This window comes from Phragmites australis, chromosome 21 (genome assembly GCF_958298935.1).
Source record: "Phragmites australis chromosome 21, lpPhrAust1.1, whole genome shotgun sequence".
In the NCBI taxonomy this organism is placed as follows: domain Eukaryota; kingdom Viridiplantae; phylum Streptophyta; class Magnoliopsida; order Poales; family Poaceae; genus Phragmites; species Phragmites australis.
Genome location: NC_084941.1, coordinates 3245178 through 3264271, shown reverse-complemented (window position 1 = coordinate 3264271; position 19094 = coordinate 3245178). Strand labels below are relative to the sequence as shown.

Sequence of the window (19094 nt, the reverse complement as noted above, 5' to 3'; positions counted from 1 at the left end):
AGGGACTGGTGTTTGGATGTCTGCACCGGTGGGAAACGCTGTACACGCCGGTGCAAATGCATCTGCCCAGCCAGGTCGGCAGGAAACGTCGGATTCGACTGTTTCTCCCAGGGCTGGCCGGCGTGATACAGCGGATTAGCACTAATAACGAATAATTAGCGAATATTAGCTCATATTAGTATATTTTAAATTATATTATGATTTAATATGATAAATTAATTACTATAGAGTGTATTTATACAAAATAAACATTATGTTTAACACTTGTTTTTTTATTTCAATCTCATACACCATATATTTATATGGATAATCAAACATAATCTCTTCTCCATTAAACTGAGCACATATAACCAATCAAATAAACGCTATTGTATATTCGTAACCTGTCTCATCCCAATCAGCACCAGACATACTAGCCAGGCTGCGCGTTCTAGCAACCAAACGACCCAAAATTGCCATCCCGTCGTGAGCCACGCTGACAAGTCGTACGACCACATCGCGCGGAGCCGCAGACAATCCCATCCGGAGACCAGCATGGAGGGCGGAGATCTGCCCGGCAGCCGGATGCACGCGGCTCCCTCGCAGTCACCGCCACGTGACTCCCCTGCCAACGGGACCCGACACCACGGGGGCCCCGCTCCTCATACTCCCACACCCACCGGCGAGACCTCCCCCACATCGCCGCCGCTCGGTCCCGCTCCCCTCGGCCCCGCCACGTCAGCGCCGAAATTATTAATTTCCGCCCTTCTACGACCTCGTTTCCCAAGCGTCCTTCGTTCGATATCTCCTCGACTCTTCTCTGTTTTCTCTCTCTCTTTCTCTCTCTCTCTCCTCGCCGTCCACGCGACTGCGCGAGACACTGATCAACGGCCGGGTGGCAGGCGGCGGCCGTGGGGGTGGGGCTAGCTCCGTCGATCGCCCGGGGATACGGCGCGGTGCTGCCTCCAGCGCGCGAGGGGACATGGGGAGGAACGGGAGCTTCAGGCGCCCCGCGGGGGCGGGGGCGGCCGCGGCGCCGCCGGCGTTCACGGTGAAGCCGGGCGACTACCGGCTGGTGGAGGAGGTGGGGTACGGCGCTCACGCCGTCGTGTACCGCGCGGTCTTCGTCCCCAGGAACGATGTTGTGGCGGTCAAGTGCCTGGATCTCGATCAGCTCAATAACAACATCGTGAGTACTTGTCGCATCTCTTCTCCCTACTCCGATTTGTTGGGTGCCATCTGTTATTTGATCTAGCGAGAGATCCGTTGGTCGATCAAAGTGGATTTTGTTGATTCGGTAGCTTTCCGATTGTTTCGGAATTTTGGTTTGTGTAACGTCCTACCAGATCAATTCAGGCTTTGCTTTGACATTATGTTAGTAACCACTTCGCATTTACTTGGTCTGCTACTAGTCGTTGCTTAGTCTAAGGCCAAGTTGAAACGATCAATCGAGTCGTGTATGTACCTGCATTCTAGCTTTTTTTAGCGCAGCTATTGTTTTACAAGATATATTTGTGGTGCGACTGGTTGAGATGGCGAGTTAAACTATTCTGTCAAGCACCGCGGAGAACTCTTTTACTTCGCCAATGTATGGATCGGATGGGCAATGGTTTGCAAGGTTAGTACTACCATCACAACGTTGCTGGGTACCAAACCTGGCGGGAGGGAAGAGGTTGTAGAGTATGCATGTGTACACAGTTCAGGATGCGGCTTGTGTTTGTGCTTCTGTGTGTGCCTGCACAGGGGCGGGTTGCGAGCATGCGTGTCAGCATGTGCACGAAAGTTTACTAGTCCTAGATAGACCACAGATTACTAGCAGCCTCTGAATTTTCTTTGATTTCATGAATAATCAATCTCCTTTTCCTAGAGTCACCTCACTGTTTGTTATGCGATTCTTTCCATTCTTCCTTTTTGAGTGGTTGGCTCCATTGAACTAAATCGTTTCTTTAATTTCTGGTATGTTTACATGGGTCAGTTTTCTGCACTGTACATTGGTCTGGGCAATTTGTAGGCAGTACAATCAGACAGCAATTCTGTCGTCTTTTCATCATGTACAACGTTATTGATTTGATGAACTGAAGATGGTAAGCTAACATGATGTCAGTTATTGATCATTCTATTCAATGATTGGAACCTCATGCTCCATTGTTGAGGCTGGGTCTCTAATTACTGGCCACTTGGCCAGATGTTTGTTTAAGCCTACGCTCTCTAGTTTACTTCCGTCCACACCTTTTGTATTGTGATTTGGTAGCAGATCACATTGTTTCATTTCATCCTAAAAGAAAAGAGAACACTGTACATGTGCCACTTGAAAGACGTCTAACAATAAAATTCCTTTGGAAATCCAAAAGTTGTAAAATGTCCTCACAAAACACCTCTTGTATTTATGCCAATTTCTTCTATTTTTAGCTATTGATTTGCTAGAAACTTAGATGGACTTGTTCTTTTTACTAATATACCAACCATGCTTTCTTCTCAACATTCAATTGAATGGCCCATTGCTTGGCTAGCACCCATGATTGGCCTACTGCCTGCACCAATGGAAGCCAGCCACTTCATTGTTTCTCGCAGATCACGGTCTGGCAATAATGCGCCACGTAATTATCCATGTTTATCTTGGTGGAGTGTTTTAGTTTATTTGATTAATCGGACTTGCAAATCTCATTTGAGTAGGATTTTTTGAAGTGTAAACAGAATATAATATTTATGTTTTATTGTTTATATTATATCCTCCTTTTGTGGTTCTTGTTGGGTTTCATGTCTAGCCTACCCCAAGTTGCTTGGGACGAAAGATGTTGTTGTAGTAGTAGTAGTTAATGACTCATCTGGGACGACTGATAAGTGTTTTTCTCGTTCTTTGTAAGGATTGGTGGTTAAGCTGCATTAGAAGTTACTCCCATGCATAAGTGACCTAGGTAGGCAAGTGTGTTTTGACTGTTTCAGGACCATATGTGTTCTCCTTTCTGTTTGATCTTGCCAAAATTGGTTTTCAGTTCAAGCTCAGGACCAATCCTAGGCACCTGGCTCCTATATAGAACCGCTAGGTTAGGAAAAACTTTTGGAACAATATTTAAGTAAAGTCATCCAAAAGTTTTCAAAAGAGCAAAGGGGGCATAGATATGAAATGGATTGTTTCAGATTGGCTTTTTTGTAAAATAACAATAGCAGCAGCAACAATAACAACAAAGCCTTTTGTCCCAAGCAAGTTGAGGTAGGCTCGAGATTGACATTTGTACGTTTGTTTTTAAAACTTCCCCCTGTGGCATTGTAATTGTAACATAACTTTGAAGTGGCATATATAATTTTTTTCTCTAATCCACAGTAAAGACTAATCAACTAGGCTACTGGCTTTTGGAATATTAAAGTTGTAAGGGTAAACAATAGTGATATGTCTTCACTACAATAGTGATATGTCTTCACTGCTTGGTGTCGTTATCTTACTGAATATCGTTTCTCCTTTTCTTCTGAAAGACTTACATGGATTTAGTTCTTACCACTGTACATTATCTGTAGGATGAAATACAAAGGGAGGCTCAAATAATGAGCTTGATAGATCACCCTAATGTTATCAGGGCTTATTGCTCATTTGTTGTGGAGCACAGCCTTTGGGTGGTAATGCCATTCATGACAGAGGGTTCGTGTCTACACTTAATGAAGATTGCATATCCTGATGGTTTTGAGGAGCCTGTCATTGGCTCCATTCTAAAGGAAACACTTAAGGCTCTGGAATACCTTCACAGGCAAGGTCAAATCCATCGTGACGTCAAGGTTAGCTTCAGTAGAATATTTTTGTGTAAATACTGTTGTCATTTGATGTATTTTGTAACTGTTCTTTATTTTTGCTCGATTTGGCACTGTGCAGGCTGGTAATATCCTTATTGATAGTGCTGGTGTAGTGAAGCTCGGGGACTTCGGTGTTTCTGCTTGCATGTTTGATAGAGGTGACAGGCAAAGATCTAGGAATACGTTTGTGGGAACACCATGCTGGTAACTGCTTCATCAAAATTTCCTGATGCTTTTGGATTTAATAAATATTTAGTATAACTTGAGGATGTTTGACATTTTTTTTTGTTTCTAATTTTCTGTCTAGGATGGCTCCAGAAGTGCTCCAGCCTGGCACTGGATATAATTTCAAGTATGTTAGTTGTATATTTGTACAATTTTTTTTCTAACACATGTGGAGTCTTCACGGATATTTTGTTTTCTTTCTTTAGTGGCTTTTATGTTTGGCCTTTTCTTTTTTTACACAGATAGAGCCATTGTGCTGGTGGTTTCTAATTTTTGTATGTAGTTAACTGCTACTTAATATGAATTCATGGCCAATCTCATCTATGTACAGAGCTGACATATGGTCCTTTGGAATCACTGCACTTGAACTAGCGCATGGCCATGCTCCGTTTTCAAAATACCCCCCGATGAAGGTAATGCTTTTGACTGCGCAGAATAATGTATTTCACCATTATGTGAATTTTCTGTTTTGGGTGTTCTGCTGGTGTATTGTTGTGTTAATAATTGTTCTAACAAATATTCCAAATGCTCCATGACATGATGCAAATTGCAATATGTCTTCCACATAGTCATAAATGTTACCAGTTACCTTTTAACCCTATACTACCCACCCAGCCCATAATCTATTCATTTGTAGGATACTGATGGTCCATGGTTCCATGAGATCATCTAGTGATTCCCTAGATGTACCATTAATTTTTGCAACCTATCAACACAGACCATCCTGTATATTAAATATGTACTTTGGCTGCAGGTTCTTCTCATGACCCTCCAGAATGCACCACCTGGTCTTGACTATGACCGTGACAGAAGATTCTCAAAGGTAGTACTGATCCTTTCAGTTGATTATCAAATATGAACCATTTGTGCGGTTGTAAACTACTATAGATTATGTTCTAGTCCACCTTTCTAAGTAGGCATTTTCAGCTGTGATCAGTCATTTAAAGAGATGGTTGCAATGTGCTTGGTCAAAGATCAAACAAAGAGGCCAACAGCTGAGAAGCTGCTGAAGCATTCATTTTTCAAAAATGCAAAGCCTCCAGAATTGACTATGAAGAGTATCTTGACTGATTTACCTCCTCTTGCGGACCGTGTAAAGGCTCTCCAGGTATGCCACTGACTTACCCCCCCCCCCCCCCCTCCCTGCCCCAATCATGGAAAAATGAATTTAGCTGAAGTTTCTATGTAACTCCAGCTTAAAGATGCAGCACAGTTGGCTTTGAAGAAAATGCCTTCTTCTGAACAGGAGGCGCTCTCCCTGGTTTGTGACATACTCTTCTTCATTTTTATTTTCTGTGCTCCTGTATAATTCTTAGCATTGGAAGTCACTTTTCTATTTCGAGTTATTAGAATAGCTCCATCATTACAGTGTTGCTTTGAGCAGGCTATATTAGAGTTACAACTTTAATGTTCTCCATTTCATTTGGTGCCCCTGCTTCTTTGTCATTATACAATTGTATTTGGTAATCAGGATTATCAAAAGCTGTGTTGTTAACCTACCTTGTGAAGTCAGATCTAGCATGAAGCTTATCGTATAGACATGGCACCTTTTGGCTGTGATAGTTTGGTTGGACAGATTTTGTTATTAATTGGTAATTTGATGACCAATTATCAAGATAGACAGTAACAGTTTGTTCATCAATTTGGGTACCATATAACAAAATATTTGGGCAAATGTTGCATTTTGTTAAATAGGCTGCTTATCATAGAATTGCATGGATTCATGAAAGAAAAGGTAAAAAAAAATACAACTGAAGGGAACTTCAATTTTTATCTTACTCGCTTAATGGGAACGTCATCCTTGGGTCAACTTAAACACATTTGATCTTTTATCAAACAGAGTGAATACCAACGAGGTGTTAGTGCGTGGAACTTTGATATTGAGGATCTCAAGGCTCAAGCATCATTGGTAAAACTTCTATTCTTATTCCCTCTTCCAGTATGAGCTTCCTTTTCATTCGATCTTCCTTTCAATTCAACCTTATCATTAAGCTGTCTAATTTCCAGATTCGTGATGATGAGCCACCAGAAATAAAAGAAGATGATGACACTGCAAGAAACATTGAAGTTGAAAAGGTCTGGTAGATTCTTGATTGTTATTTTTCATAGGGAAGTTCTTTGATAGTTATCTCTAGAAAGCTTGAATATTACTTCCAAGAGAAATCAATGCAAAATATGTTGCAGAGTTGGCATATGCCCATCTTTGCAATAGAACTCTTCAGTTGCTAAAAGTCGTGCACTAACCTTGTTTCTAAGATGTAATTTTTATTATGGCGAAGAAAAAGGCATAATATTTCGTATGTAACTGTCACTTCTTGTTCCTTGAACAGAATTCATCTCCTAGGAACTATTTGGGGAAGCTATCATCTGCAAACGAAAACAGCTCCAGGTCAAACCAATTTTTTTAGCATCTTCTAGTGATGGATAGCTCTAAAAGTTCTGATTCAATTCCATGAACTTAAGTAGGATGCCAGAGATTGGAAGGGTCATTATCCTTGATTCTTATTATATTGTTTTATATTACATCATTGGTAGTAAAATGTATACTCTTTTGATATATTTCAGGGAGCGAACCTCTTCCACCACAGTAAATTCAGATGGAAAAGGCCCTATTACAAATGAAGCTTTTGATTTTGATTTTAGCGAGGCCGAATGTGAAAGGAGGGCTGATGGATATGAAAACAACAGAACAGAGAATGATTCATTGCCCTCTACTTCAAAGCAGGATCCAGAGTCGAATCACTGGACAAGTGATGTTGGGCAGAGACAACAGATTTCTGGTGGGAACAATAGCTCAACAGCTGAAAAGGGCCATGGTTTTGAGAGGTCCATTATCTATTCATTGATTCTTCTAGTGTTCTGCACTGAGTTTTTTATTGTTTAAGTTTTTATTTTCATTAATTGTGCATAATGCTCAATGGCTGAATGGAATGGCTTTCCAAAGGAATGCTAACTGCCTAATAATTTGAGCGAGTTTGTTTAGTTTTGACATGTGATCATTTTGGTTATTATAATTTACGTGCTTAGGTAAATTATACTGTAGCTTTGTAAATTTAAACTAGATTTTTTTATGAATGCACAGTAGATAAAGTGGAAAGGATAGTTAATTTGTTTATGTTCTAACTAATTATTATGTCTGCTCTTTTTTTCTTAATTAGTTGATTATCTGGGTCTAGCAGTTCCTTTTTCTATTAAATACTGTTATGGTATTACAAGTACTTGTTTGTTCTGCAAAAATGCTTTCATAATACATGCTTCTTGAAGAATATAATAATACTTGCTTCTTGAAGAGTATAATAATATTATCGCATTTTGATTTCTAAGCATTGAACGTGGTTATTGGAGTGTTAACATTTGTTATGTCCAATGCTTCGGTTCATTTTATTATTATTGTTTGGTATGACAGGGATGCAGCTGTTCAAATGATATCTGACAAACAAAGAAGTGATACGAGAAAAACATCAAATCTTAGTGGTCCACTGTCACTCCCAACTCGTGCTTCTGCAAATAGTCTGTCAGCTCCTATTCGATCTTCAGGAGGTATGAGCGTCTATCAGTCTATCTAATTATCACTGGAAATGTTAATCGTTTTCCCTAGTGTACATTGAAAACATGCATGGGCAGTCTGGCACTGCTGTAGCACCATATGTAAGCTTTTCCATATATCTGCTGTTCATATGTGGTGTGACATTTGAACGTTAACTTTATTTTGGAAACATTATGTGCTTTGTTGATGGAAGGGACTGTAGTAATTTCTTTTGCTCATTGTAGGTTATGTAGATTCATTAGGCAACAAGTCCAAACAAAATGTGGTGGAGATTAAAGGCCGCTTTTCCGTGACATCTGAGAACGTCGATCTTGCAAAGGTAAGTGTATTGGGTGAATGGTGGATACAATTAAACTTAACGTGTAACTTAATGGAGTAGAATTTCTTCAAGAGGAAAAATTGAATAAATCTCTACTTTCCAGGTTCAGGAAGTTCCAGTCAGTAGTCTCTCCCGCAGATCACCACAGGTGAGGTTGTCATTATATAGAACATAGTTACAATTTACGCAATGTTACAGTCATAAATTTATGGTTAACTCTTGGTTTTCTCAGGTTTCACTGCTAAGAAAATCTGCTAGTGTTGGTGATTGGTTGGTCAATTCTAAGCCTATGGTATAATTTCTTTTTCTTCTCATTAATTCTCAAACCTACTAATTATTGCCCTTCTATCACTTCTGTAGATCGATTTCTGAGTTTGACTATTGCTCAGTTTTGGTACATCATATTAGCTGAGGGATACTTAACTCTAACATTGTTGAGTTCCTTCCCTCTGCGTTAACCATTGTTTTCTTGCTTCCAGCGGTAATTGTTAGTTCCTTATAGTTCAGCTGTAGCCAATAAACTATTTCCTAACCCCCCCCCCCGCCCCCACGTCAGAACCGCTGCCAGTATTGGAAGAGGACAGTTATTGATTTCTGTGGGATATTTGCGAACACAGCAATGTTGGTCATATTGCATAAGAGTCCACCTATTTTCTTAGGAATTTTATGGAACATGACTTTAGATGATCAATTTTTTTTAATGCGGTGATGTTGCAGTGCAATAGTAATCAACTGAAGGAACTTTGCAATAGCTCAGTATCATCGTCGATTCTAATTCCCCACCTTGAGAACCTTGTGCAGCAAACTATGTTTCAGCAGGTATGAAGGAATCGTTGATTTCATCCTGTTTAAGAATGTGCAGCACATGTTAAATTATTTGAAAAGACTTTAACCAACAATTGCAATATCTCATGATCAGGATCTGATCATGAACCTACTAAGTAGCTTGCAACAGAATGAGAAAGTTGATGGTAAATGCCTTTTCCCATGTAGCTATGTAAGTTCAATTCATTTCTTTGATTAAAAGTTAAAATGCTCGCTTTTCTTCAGCACTGCCTGGAATATCTTCTCAAGTCGGAACTTTGGACAGTGATAAAATGGTAAGCATCAACCTAGATTATGATTTCAAGTATTGACGAATGAGTTGCCAATCAACCCAGTCTATTTTTTTAATTGTTATTAAAAGTTATCTTTTCATTCATTTGGCAGGCTGATACAGCTAATTCTGAGAAGGAACGATCATTACTTGTTAAAATATCAGAATTACAGTCTAGGTATGCCCACTTCTGCACAAGTGATGTTACAAATAATTCCACTCGTAAATATCACAGCAACAGTTATGTCAAATTTACAACTCCATATCACAGATAATTTGTTGTTATGGCACCATTTATGTTCAATTTTGGCAACTACAGTTGAGTAGCTGAGCTTAGGGGCGCAATTTTTACTATAAAATTGAATTGGTTCTTTTTGTGCCTTTTATAAAATGCTCGATGTTTATGTTTATTTTGAACATGCATACTGTTTACAGGGATCACTATTGTTTATCGCTAGGATTACTGAAGGATATTTACCTGTTTTTCACTCCCTGCAGGATGATAACACTGACCGATGAACTAATTGCAGCAAAGGCTAAATCAGTTCAGGTAGGTATCATTGTCTCATTTTAGTGTAATACAAGAGGTTGGAATTTGTGCTATCATCCATGGCAAGATTAATTCTGATTCATGCTGGCATTTGGATTCTGATATTTTTCCCACGTCATTTTCAGTTGCAGCAAGAGCTAAATGCATTGTACTGCCGAGAAGAAATAGAAGACATTAGGGATGAGGACAACGAAGGAACATAACATGAGGAGGATGAATGCAATATGAATTACCTACCTTGGCTTTTACAGTGAGGTTTGGTTAACTGCTTGTGCCAAGGAGTTTTAACAAGATAAGGAAATTGATGAACCATCTGCTCTTCTGAGTCAGGAATATGTGCCGGATCCACAGAGACTGCTCTTACAGCTGCTCTATGGAATTTGTTCTTTGAAGGTTGTCGTGCCCTTGGCCTGCTGCCATCAGTGTGTATATCAGTTTTTTCTTTTAATTGCCTTTTTTTTGTTAGTTCAACGGGATTTTGGTGGTCACAAGATTGCGTCGTGGTGCATTCTACTATTTTGGCCATACCTATCATTGAAATAGCTGTGATTATGTAGAGTTTCTAGGGTACCCGTTGGTTCTCCATGCAGAATAGCAGAAGACTGCATAATAAAATGTATTTTTATCTATAGCGTTAGAATGTATATTTTTATTGGCAGATTCGTTAATACTTACATTGCATGGCTATTTGCAAACATCCAAACAGAGTTGTTTGCATATCTAATAAAGAATACCTGTACTCACTTTGTCGCTGTGACGTGCATGCTCTACACATATCATTTTTTTAGATTCAGACTATTTGCATATCAGGCCTGTGATAACTTGCACAAATTCTGCGCAGCACAACACTCTCGTGGTGCTCATTCGTCAACTTTACATGTGATCTGCCTCTAAAATTTTGGATGAGATCTGGACTGATGGCGAGATCAGCACCTCAGGATCCAACGTGTTAGCCGACTCCGCTGCGCAAAACCAGAGCATTTTAGTCTTGTTATCAAGGACAATCTTCGCTCTAACTATCTCCAACCATTTTTCCTTCATTTTGTTCCCTTTCCGATTCCCTTCTCCGTTCCCATTCCCTTTATTTCTTCTCATCTCCAACAGCTTCCCTTCGAGGGGAATCGCGAAGGAAACGGAGAGAGAATCCCGTCCTGAAGGGAATGACCCTGGGAATCCCGTCGTGAAAAGAATCCCATCGTGAAGGGAACCGTGAAGGGAAACCGTTGAGAGCGCTGAAGGGAACGGGAATCCCTTCACGACGGGAATCTGCCCGTGAAGGGACTCCCTTGGGCTTGACTATCCCCAACCATATTCTCTTCATTTCGTTCCCTTCCCGATTCCCTTCCCCGTTCCTATTCCCTTTATTTCCTCTCATCTCCAACAGCTTCCCTTCGAGGGGAATCGCGAAGGGAACGGAGAGAGAATCCTGTCCTGAAGGGAATGACCTGAGAATCCCGTCGTGAAGGGAACTGTGAAGAGAAACCGTTGGGAGCGCTGAAGGGAACGGGAATCCCTTCACGACGGGAATCTGCCCGTGAAAGGACTCCCTTGGGTTTTAGGATGTACGTTGATGCACCAAATATCATTGTTCCGACGCATATTTTACCATGGAGAGTTGGTCACAGCCCAGATCATCCATTCTATCAAGGATGAAGCCGCTTTCTGGGCTTTTGCGAGCGCGCGCTATCTAGGATGTCTTTTGGCACGAGAGTAGGCCTTCCTTTTTAGGGTTGGGGACGCACCAGGAGTCCCCAAATATTGACTTGTATCTGTTTTGTTTATACTTTTTGTGTAGTCCGTCGGGCTTAGTCTTATTAATATAAGTCCTCCTACCGGTTTCCTTAAAAAAAAATGTTCCGCACTGCAAGAAGGAAGTCAGATAATCCAGCACTTGAACCTAATGGAGCCGTGCAATCACCATGGTTCACAAGCCGTGCAGTCAGCATGATGACAGTCACAATATGCTGCTGCTACTCTACTAGACGTGAGCGTTCGGCCTTCTGCCCATCAGCAAGTCAGTCTGCGTAACCGGACAGGGGCACAGGGCAGACTCGCGTTCGACGTGAGGGTTGCCGGGTCTGGCCCGGCTAGTCCAAGAAACCGAGACGAATTCTCTTTCTTTTTGTTCTTCCAGCACCGACCGTATTTGAATATGAAATTTTGTATAGTCCTTCTCCATTGTACCTTCCTTATCTGTGATTTATTTCAGAATTTATCGTCGCGTTTTGATTGGGAAACTAAGTGAAAGACTATGCCAGGGGTGACCGACCACCCCAGCCTAGATTTTTCTTTTCTAATTCTCTATTAACAGGGCTTCGCTGAGCATGCAATTTTGTTTGCGGTTTCTCCATCTCGTTCCCCATCCTTTTGATTTTGTTTGGAATTTTTGGGCGCGATTTGATTGGAAAACGAAGCGCAATGTGCTCAGGGGGGTGGTCGGTATTTGGAACACCGACCACCCCGAGTCGACCGATCAACTCCAGGGACCTGCCCGTGCGCCCATCGTCGTCTCGCCCCGGCCTCCGGGGCATCGCACTGGCCGACCGGAGCACTGAGCCCTCCACCGTTCGAGGTCCGGCAGGTAAATGGAACTGTGCTTCCGCTTCACGGTTCGCATCTTCTGCTGCAGCAGCCAGCAGGCCAGAAGCGCATGCGGCCTAGTCGCTGGTCCATGTGCCGCCGGAGCAACCGGACGCGTTGGGCGGGTGGCCGTCGAAGCCGCTCGGTGCGATCGCGGCGGTCCATGCCGCTGCCGGACTGCCGCGCCAACCTGAAAGAGAATGCCGACTTGCAGAACACCGAAAGGGGCCTGTGCTATGCATCACAGGCCCTGTATCAACGCATCTGAAGTCTGAACCCAACTCTCCAGCTTCGTGCTTGATTGAACTCCTGCACCACCTTGCCGAAGCAACGTGATCCCTTGACCAAGCAGCACTGCTTTTAATTGATTCTTGTTTTTCATCTGGCAGTGCTTTCCATGCAAAGACGCGATCCATCGACGGGAGAGCCGCAGAAAATGGCGAGTTCTTGACAGGAGGAACGAGAAGTACGAGAGCAGAGCAACTTCCACCATCTATCTGAAAATTTTCTTTTTTGGTGCTTCCTCAACCTCTTGCCTGAGTCTGAAACTTTGTGTGGTGTCTCTCAATTGTACTACCCATCTCTGTGATTTTTTTTTTCAGAATTTTTAGTCACGGTTTGGTTGAGAAATCAAGTGAGATACGAGCTCACTTGATTTTCAGGGGTGGTCAGTTTATTAAAATACCATGGACCCGCGTCTAAAAGTTTTCCTTTTTGTTTCTCGCTCCACAGGTGGTGGTTGAGCCTGAAATTTTGCCTGTTTTTTCTTCGTCCCAATACCCATCTCTGTGATTTGTTTCAGATTTTTTAGCTACGATTTAGTTAGGAACAAATCGAAATACATGGTCAGGATGGTCATTATTTCAAATACCGACCACCCTCGAGTTCACCGAACTTGACCAATCAACACCCGAGACACCACTTCCTCAAGCGGCTCACATGCAAGAGATTTCACTATTTAACACTACGAGGCCCTTTCTTCTCATGTCAATTGTCACTACCTTCGGTACCCATGTGTTACCACCAATCTATTCGTAGATAGATAGAGAGGGTAGCATAGAATCACGGCAACTCGTCGGACATGTTCATCGTTAATACAACCAGTGAGCGAAGAGGAAAACACATTTCTTCCACTCGTCTCTTGGGCAGGCTCTCCTTTTGTCGCTTGGGACGACACTTCACCGCACCCATTCTGGCCCGCTTATACGCTTGCTAATTTGTTTGGCGCTCCGTGACTTCTCCCGCCTTTTCCCCACCTCAATGCTTCTGGCCTCCCTTGCGTTGTCGCCTTGGTGTTGTCAGTATGACTTGGGCTGGTGACAACCCATTCTCCTTGAAACGAGGCTTGTCCCCAAGCTGATGCCTTCGGGAAACGCTGGTGCAGTGCCTTTTCATCTTCCCAGGTCACCAAGGATGGTGGCCAGCCAGACCACTGTACTAGCACTTGTTGCACAGCTCCAGTTGGACAACGGTGCAATCTTCTATCTAGTATAGCTTCTGGTACCTGAAATGGAGATGGCATAGCAGGTAGTAGAACAGTGACCTGATCAAGTGTTAGTATAGTTTTCTTCAATTGAGAAACATGAAACAATGGGTGAATCCCTAAAGATTGTGACAGTTCCAATTTGTAAGCCACCAGCCCAATCTTCTGCAAACTCTGGAATGGACTAAAGCATTTGAAGGATAATTTGTGATGAGCTCTACTAGCCACATATGTTTGCACATATGGTTGTAGATACACATATTCTCCTACTGCAAAATGGCACTCAATTCTTTTCTTGTCTGCCATTTGTTTCATCCTGAGCTGAGCTCTAACCAGATGATGTTGTAGTAACTTTGTCATTACTTCTCATTCAGTTAGCCACTCTTGCAGATCAGCAATTCTGCATGCCTCAATTTTGCCAATGCCTAATTGTATAGGCTGATGACCATATAAGACCTCAAAAGGAGATTTGCCTATAATTGAATGGTGGCTAGTATTGTACCAGAACTCAGCTAAAGGTAACCAACCACTTGCTCCATTTGTTTGGATAGGCATGCACAAAACATCTAAGGTAGGTTTCTAGACACTGGTTTACTCTTTCACTTTGTTCATCCGTTTGAGGATGATATGAGGTGCTCGTCCTCAAATTAGTACCAGTTAATTTGAAAATTTCTTGCCAAAGGGAGCTAGTAAAGATTTTGTCCCTATCAGATACTATAGCATGAGGCAGACCATGTAATTTGAAAACATTGTCCATGAATACTAGAGCTACTTGGAAGGCAGTGAAAGGATGAGCCAAAGACATAAAATGAGAATATCTGGAAAACTTATGTACCACCACTAAAATGCAATTGAATCTGGATGATTTAGGCAAACCTCCTATGAAGTCTATTGTGATTACTTGCCATGCACCATCAGGGACTGGAAGAGGAGCCAACGGTCTAGGATAAACCACTCTCTCAACTTTTGCTTGTTGGCATACGTGACATTGTGCCACAAAGTTCTTGACTGCTTCTTTCAACTTAGGCCAAGCAATTAAGTTTTTGATTCTTCTATAAGTAACATCAAATCCTGAATGCCCCTCCACTGCACTGGTGTGCAAAGCTTGTAATATTCTTTTCTGCACTTCTGCATTTGGGCCCTCCCAAATTTTATCCTTGTATCTCATAATACCATTTTCCAGAGTAAATAACCCTATGGTCCCTTTTACTATTAAATCAGTCATCAATCTTTTGGTTTCTTCCAACTGTTGATACCCAACACTATATCTTCTAGCTAAATTGGTTGAGCCACAGACAAGGCTAATAGATTAGCTTGATCAACATGAGGAACCCTTGATAAGGCATCAGCCACTCTATTCTCTACCCCCTTCTTATAAGCAATCTTATACTGAAGTCCCAAAAGGTTGGTGAGTGCCTTGTGTTGTCATGATGTGGATAGCCTTTGTTCTTATAGATGTACCATGCTTCTTTGGTCTGTTTTGATCAAAAATTCCGCTTGTTGTGTGTAAGATCTCTAATGCTCCACTGCCATTATAATAGCCAAGTATTCTTTCTCATATACTGATAATCCTTGAGTTTTGGGACCCAAAGCTTTGCTGACAAAAGCAATGGGGTGTTGTTCTTGTTGCAACACTGCTCCCACACCTTTCTTTGAGGCATCTGTTTCAATAGCAAATGGCTTCTGATTTGGCATTGCCAACACATGTGCACAAACTAATGCCTGCTTCAATGTCTGAAAGGCTTCTTCAGTGGTTGTCGTCCAAACAAAGAGTTCTCCCTTTTTTAAGAGGCTGGTGAGTGATTTGTTGATCATACCAAAATTCCTCATAAACTTCCTATAGTATCTAGCCATCCCTAAGAAGCTCCTGACTTCTTTGACACTCATGGGTTGAGGCCAATTCTAAATGACTTTGATCTTTTCTAGGTCAGTAGCCACTCCGTCAACACTGATTATGTGTCCCAGATAAGATAACTTGTTTTGAGCAAAAGAACATTTGGACATCTTCACCTTCAAGTGATTTTCTGCTAGGAGGCTAAACACTTGCTGAAGGTGTTGTACATGCTCATCCAGGTTCTTGCTATAGACCAAAATGTCATCAATGAAAACAACTACACACTTTCTGAGTAAAGGAGTCAACACCATATTCATCACTCCTTGAAACGTGGCAGGGGCACCTGTAAGTCCATAAGCATCACCTTGTACTCATAATGGCCATGGTGAGTTTGAAAGGCTGTCTTAAATTCTTCTCTCTCAGCCATTCTAATCAATATCGAAAAGCATGCATACAAATAATTTAGGTCGTAGCATATGAAGGCGACTGAAATTCTAATGGTTAATAAGATTCATTGGAATCTGCCTCAAGGGACAGTAGTGAGAAAGCTTCTATATTGAAACCACTTGCAATGTTAGAAACTCGCTAATGAAAATAAACACATTGAGAAAGCTGAGGGGAATTTTTTTTCTTGTAAACCATGATTACTCTATGTAGTTAAATTTGTCCAATGACATAGTACATCGAAGAATTCTATTCTTGCAAGGGTGCCTATAAAGAATGTATACCAGTGATAAATAGTCATTATCCATGTGCTCGCAAATACTGTCAGCTGGCTTGTTTTCGTACACTTTGATAGTCTCCAAGTACCGACCACATTCCTCCATGCTACAAGAGAGAACACTTTGTTCAGACAACATACTCAGACCGTTACAGCCATATCAGTGTATCATAAATTCATCATGCAACCATATCAGTACATCGACATGTTGTTGTTATAAAATTTGCCGCTTTCTAGATGGAGAGCCATTAAATTCTTAAAAAATGCATGCAGCTGTTTCTGAATTTGAACATTAAGATGCCATAAACAAGATTAGCTTGAGCAAGAACATAGCAGAATCCCAGAATTGTACTTCACAGGCAATACATAAGAGCCATCACAAGATGATCTCGGAATAGCTTTCATATTTATGGAAAACTGATATCATGATACGGAATGGAACACGGAGAACAGGATCAATAATATTACTGAATCCAAGCACATTATAAAGTTATAGAACAATACCTCCAACCACACAGGAGGGTGCAGTCGTGAAGCAGAGCCGTCCTTGTAATTTCATGTAAAGGCTTGACTACATCTTCCTATGAACAGTGATATCGCTAAATTTCTTAAGTTGAGATGTTTCAAAATGCACATCCTAGGGTAAAGCAAATATATTTGTCAAGTGACTGAAACTTACAACATCAATATGGCACAAGATGACATGGAGCCTGAAATTCTTCTGCAGCTCTCTTATCCGATAATACAAGTAGTCTGGGTGTAGAAGATGGTACCTGATACTGCATCCACAACAACAGAAAATAAACAGCAAGAATCATAAAATGCAGAAACTCAAATAAACAGAGTGGCACAACTCTTGTCCTCGTGGTCAGCAAAAAAGTTTAAATTATAGCATTTAAGAGTTAAGAGTACAGCTAGAACCTGGAATCTTCTCTCAAAAAATAAATAAATGTAAACATCCCTTGTTACTGTCTAATAGTAAACTGGTATTGCAAGCATCAGAAAAGATATACCCCCTAGTAGATACATTTTCTGCTAATTTACACCAGTCTAATTCTAAATTTCTAATGCTTGCACCGATGACACTATAAGTGAGATAGGCAAAACCATCAAGATGCAGAGAGGGAGAACCTTATGTACAGGGCACATGACGATTGCCTTAGCACGTAGTCTGGCACGATGTCGGCAAAGGTCCACCGGGCATTCCTGATATGCTTCAGCAGAGGATTCCCTTTCTGCCGAACAGCAAATGAATAAAAACTCGAAATTGCCATAAAAGAGCGGGGAGAACTGAGAAGAATCTCAAAACCAGAAGTCAAAATGTCATGGTGCCAGTAATCGCGCTCCAGTACCTGCCTATGGCTGACGAGAATGGCGTTCTTGCTCTGCGGTACCGGCACGGAGGGACTAGCTTGAGGCGGCCTGCGCTAAGAAACGAACTCAAGTTCGAGGCTGGCGTCGCAGGGATTGAGAAGAGGAAGAGGAGGAGACTATACATACCTTTGTGCTGTGGTAGGCTGGGGAGGCGGCGGCGGAGGGGAGTAGAACTCGGATGACTTGAGGAAGGAGAAAGCCTGCGAGAACGACCCCGACGAGGAGGAGGAGGAAGCGGCGGCGGCGCCGGAGCTGGCGAGAGGAGGGTTGTAGGAGGGCGGCGAGGACGCGGACGAGGGACCAATGCTGAAGACCTCCTGATAGGAAGGGATCTTGATTATGTTCTTGCCGGGCTGCCACTCCGGCCCTCGCTGCTCTCGCTCCCCGTCCATGGCGGCGCCGGAGACGGAGGCTTGACCCGCGAGTCTGACCATCGCTGCACGCCTGCACCCGTGGCGGAGTAGTTGCGAAGTGGGAACCTTTTTATATTTTTAAACTTCAAAACTTAAAAAAAAAATGCAAAATTAGACGTCAGTTTGAAAATTTTGCAAAAATAGTTTATTAGCGCCTATTGAAAAATAAACAGGTGGCAGGTGCACGTTGCTCATCCAATCGATGATAGGTTTAAAAAATAAATATGACACCCTTTTAATAGGCTGTATTTTAAAAAATCAAAAAAATAGTGTTCTTTTGCTCTCAGTTCAAAACAATATCTAAATGGTTATGAAACATTCTAAGCATTGTGTTTCGCTGCTCTTAAAATTCAAAACAATATCTAAATCTCTTCTACTTAAAAAAGACTAGGCCATGTTCCATCCATCAAATTTCTATGCCCATCATCCGTTCGTCGTCCGATCGCTCGTGCGTTCGCCTGACCATACGCTCGTACCCTTCATCTGCACGCCCACTCGCCCGCACGATTGTCCCCATGCCCATCCGCTCAGGCCACCCCTCCCCTTTCTCTCTCCCGCCCCTCTCTGTCTTTCCCACCGCCGAGCGCCCCCTCCTCTCGATCTCTCTCGTTGGCCAAGCTTCGCCACCATAGCGTCCCCTAGAGCCCCCTGCCACCCCCGCTACCTACTCCTACACCTCTCTCCCTCTCCCTGCCCCCTACCGAGCTCCCCACGAGCTCAGCAAGATGCAACCGTGGCAGCTCGCCGCCATCATACCTTCACCCCTCCCCTCCCCTACCCTATTCTCTCGCAAAACGAGCCCCCCCCCCCATGTCGCCATCATCCTCCTGATGCCCTCGCCATCACCAATGATCGTCGATAAGCCTATTTCGGCAAGTCCTCCTCCGCAGACCGGTAACAGAGCTGCGCTGCTGCCAATGCCCTTCGATAGTCGACGCTGTCTCTCCCCCCGAACGAGCCTTCGTGACGCAATGGCGAATGACGGCCGGAATCTAAGCTCGAGAAGACAAATCTGTGGCACGGTGGGCCAGATCTGCACCTGTTCATCTGCGTGTCGCCCGTCGACTCTAGTCCATCGATGAAGATCTCTTGCTACCATCGCACACTGGCCCGCTCGTTGGTCCTCTTGCTCTGGTCGCTGTTCGCCGGAACTCGACCACCGCGCTCCACCTTCCAGCCGACCATCGTCC

The 19094-nt window shown here is 42.6% G+C and overlaps 2 protein-coding genes across 4 annotated transcripts; one reads left to right on the top strand and one right to left on the bottom strand.

Annotated features, from left to right (window-relative positions):
• Positions 1–773: 773 nt before the first annotated feature.
• On the top strand, positions 774–10242 carry LOC133903294 (uncharacterized). The gene is made up of 22 exons (XM_062344601.1): positions 774–1168; positions 3493–3747; positions 3842–3966; positions 4070–4114; positions 4319–4400; positions 4742–4810; positions 4925–5095; positions 5183–5248; positions 5828–5896; positions 5995–6063; positions 6318–6376; positions 6553–6813; positions 7394–7527; positions 7759–7853; positions 7957–8001; positions 8086–8145; positions 8571–8672; positions 8773–8824; positions 8904–8953; positions 9063–9127; positions 9448–9499; positions 9625–10242. The coding sequence occupies exons 1-22, from the start codon at positions 962–964 to the stop codon at positions 9700–9702; spliced, it is 2211 nt and encodes a 736-aa protein (XP_062200585.1). The 5' UTR covers positions 774–961; the 3' UTR covers positions 9703–10242.
• Positions 10243–13019: 2777 nt separating this feature from the next.
• Positions 13020–17961, bottom strand: LOC133902883 (DNA excision repair protein ERCC-1-like). 3 transcript variants are annotated; one of them, XM_062344205.1, is made up of 7 exons: positions 17618–17961; positions 17470–17539; positions 17249–17352; positions 16797–16896; positions 16622–16698; positions 16125–16224; positions 13020–13583 (listed from the first exon to the last, which is right to left on the bottom strand). In XM_062344205.1, exons 1-7 carry the CDS (start codon positions 17923–17925, stop codon positions 13281–13283), a joined length of 1062 nt encoding a protein of 353 aa, XP_062200189.1. In that variant the 5' UTR covers positions 17926–17961; the 3' UTR covers positions 13020–13280. The 3 variants fall into 3 exon arrangements, 2 of the variants coding, with proteins under 2 accessions (XP_062200189.1, XP_062200190.1); XR_009907155.1 differs by having other exon boundaries at positions 13475–13583; positions 14439–16224; XM_062344206.1 differs by lacking the exon at positions 16622–16698 and having other exon boundaries at positions 13445–13583.
• Between the last annotated feature and the right edge of the window lie 1133 nt (positions 17962–19094).

Coding starts and splice junctions, on each gene's coding strand:
- LOC133903294 (XM_062344601.1), top strand. CDS start 962: ATGGGGAGGAACGGGAGCTTCAGGCGCCCCGCGGGGGCGGGGGCGGCC. Junction 5,897..5,994: donor TCAAGGCTCAAGCATCATTG/GTAAAACTTCTA, acceptor TCTAATTTCCAG/ATTCGTGATGATGAGCCACC. Junction 8,002..8,085: donor TCTCCCGCAGATCACCACAG/GTGAGGTTGTCA, acceptor TGGTTTTCTCAG/GTTTCACTGCTAAGAAAATC.
- LOC133902883 (XM_062344205.1), bottom strand. CDS start 17,925: ATGGTCAGACTCGCGGGTCAAGCCTCCGTCTCCGGCGCCGCCATGGAC. Junction 16,897..17,248: donor TCATGTGCCCTGTACATAAG/GTTCTCCCTCTC, acceptor TTGTGGATGCAG/TATCAGGTACCATCTTCTAC. Junction 16,225..16,621: donor ACCCTCCTGTGTGGTTGGAG/GTATTGTTCTAT, acceptor TCTCTCTTGTAG/CATGGAGGAATGTGGTCGGT.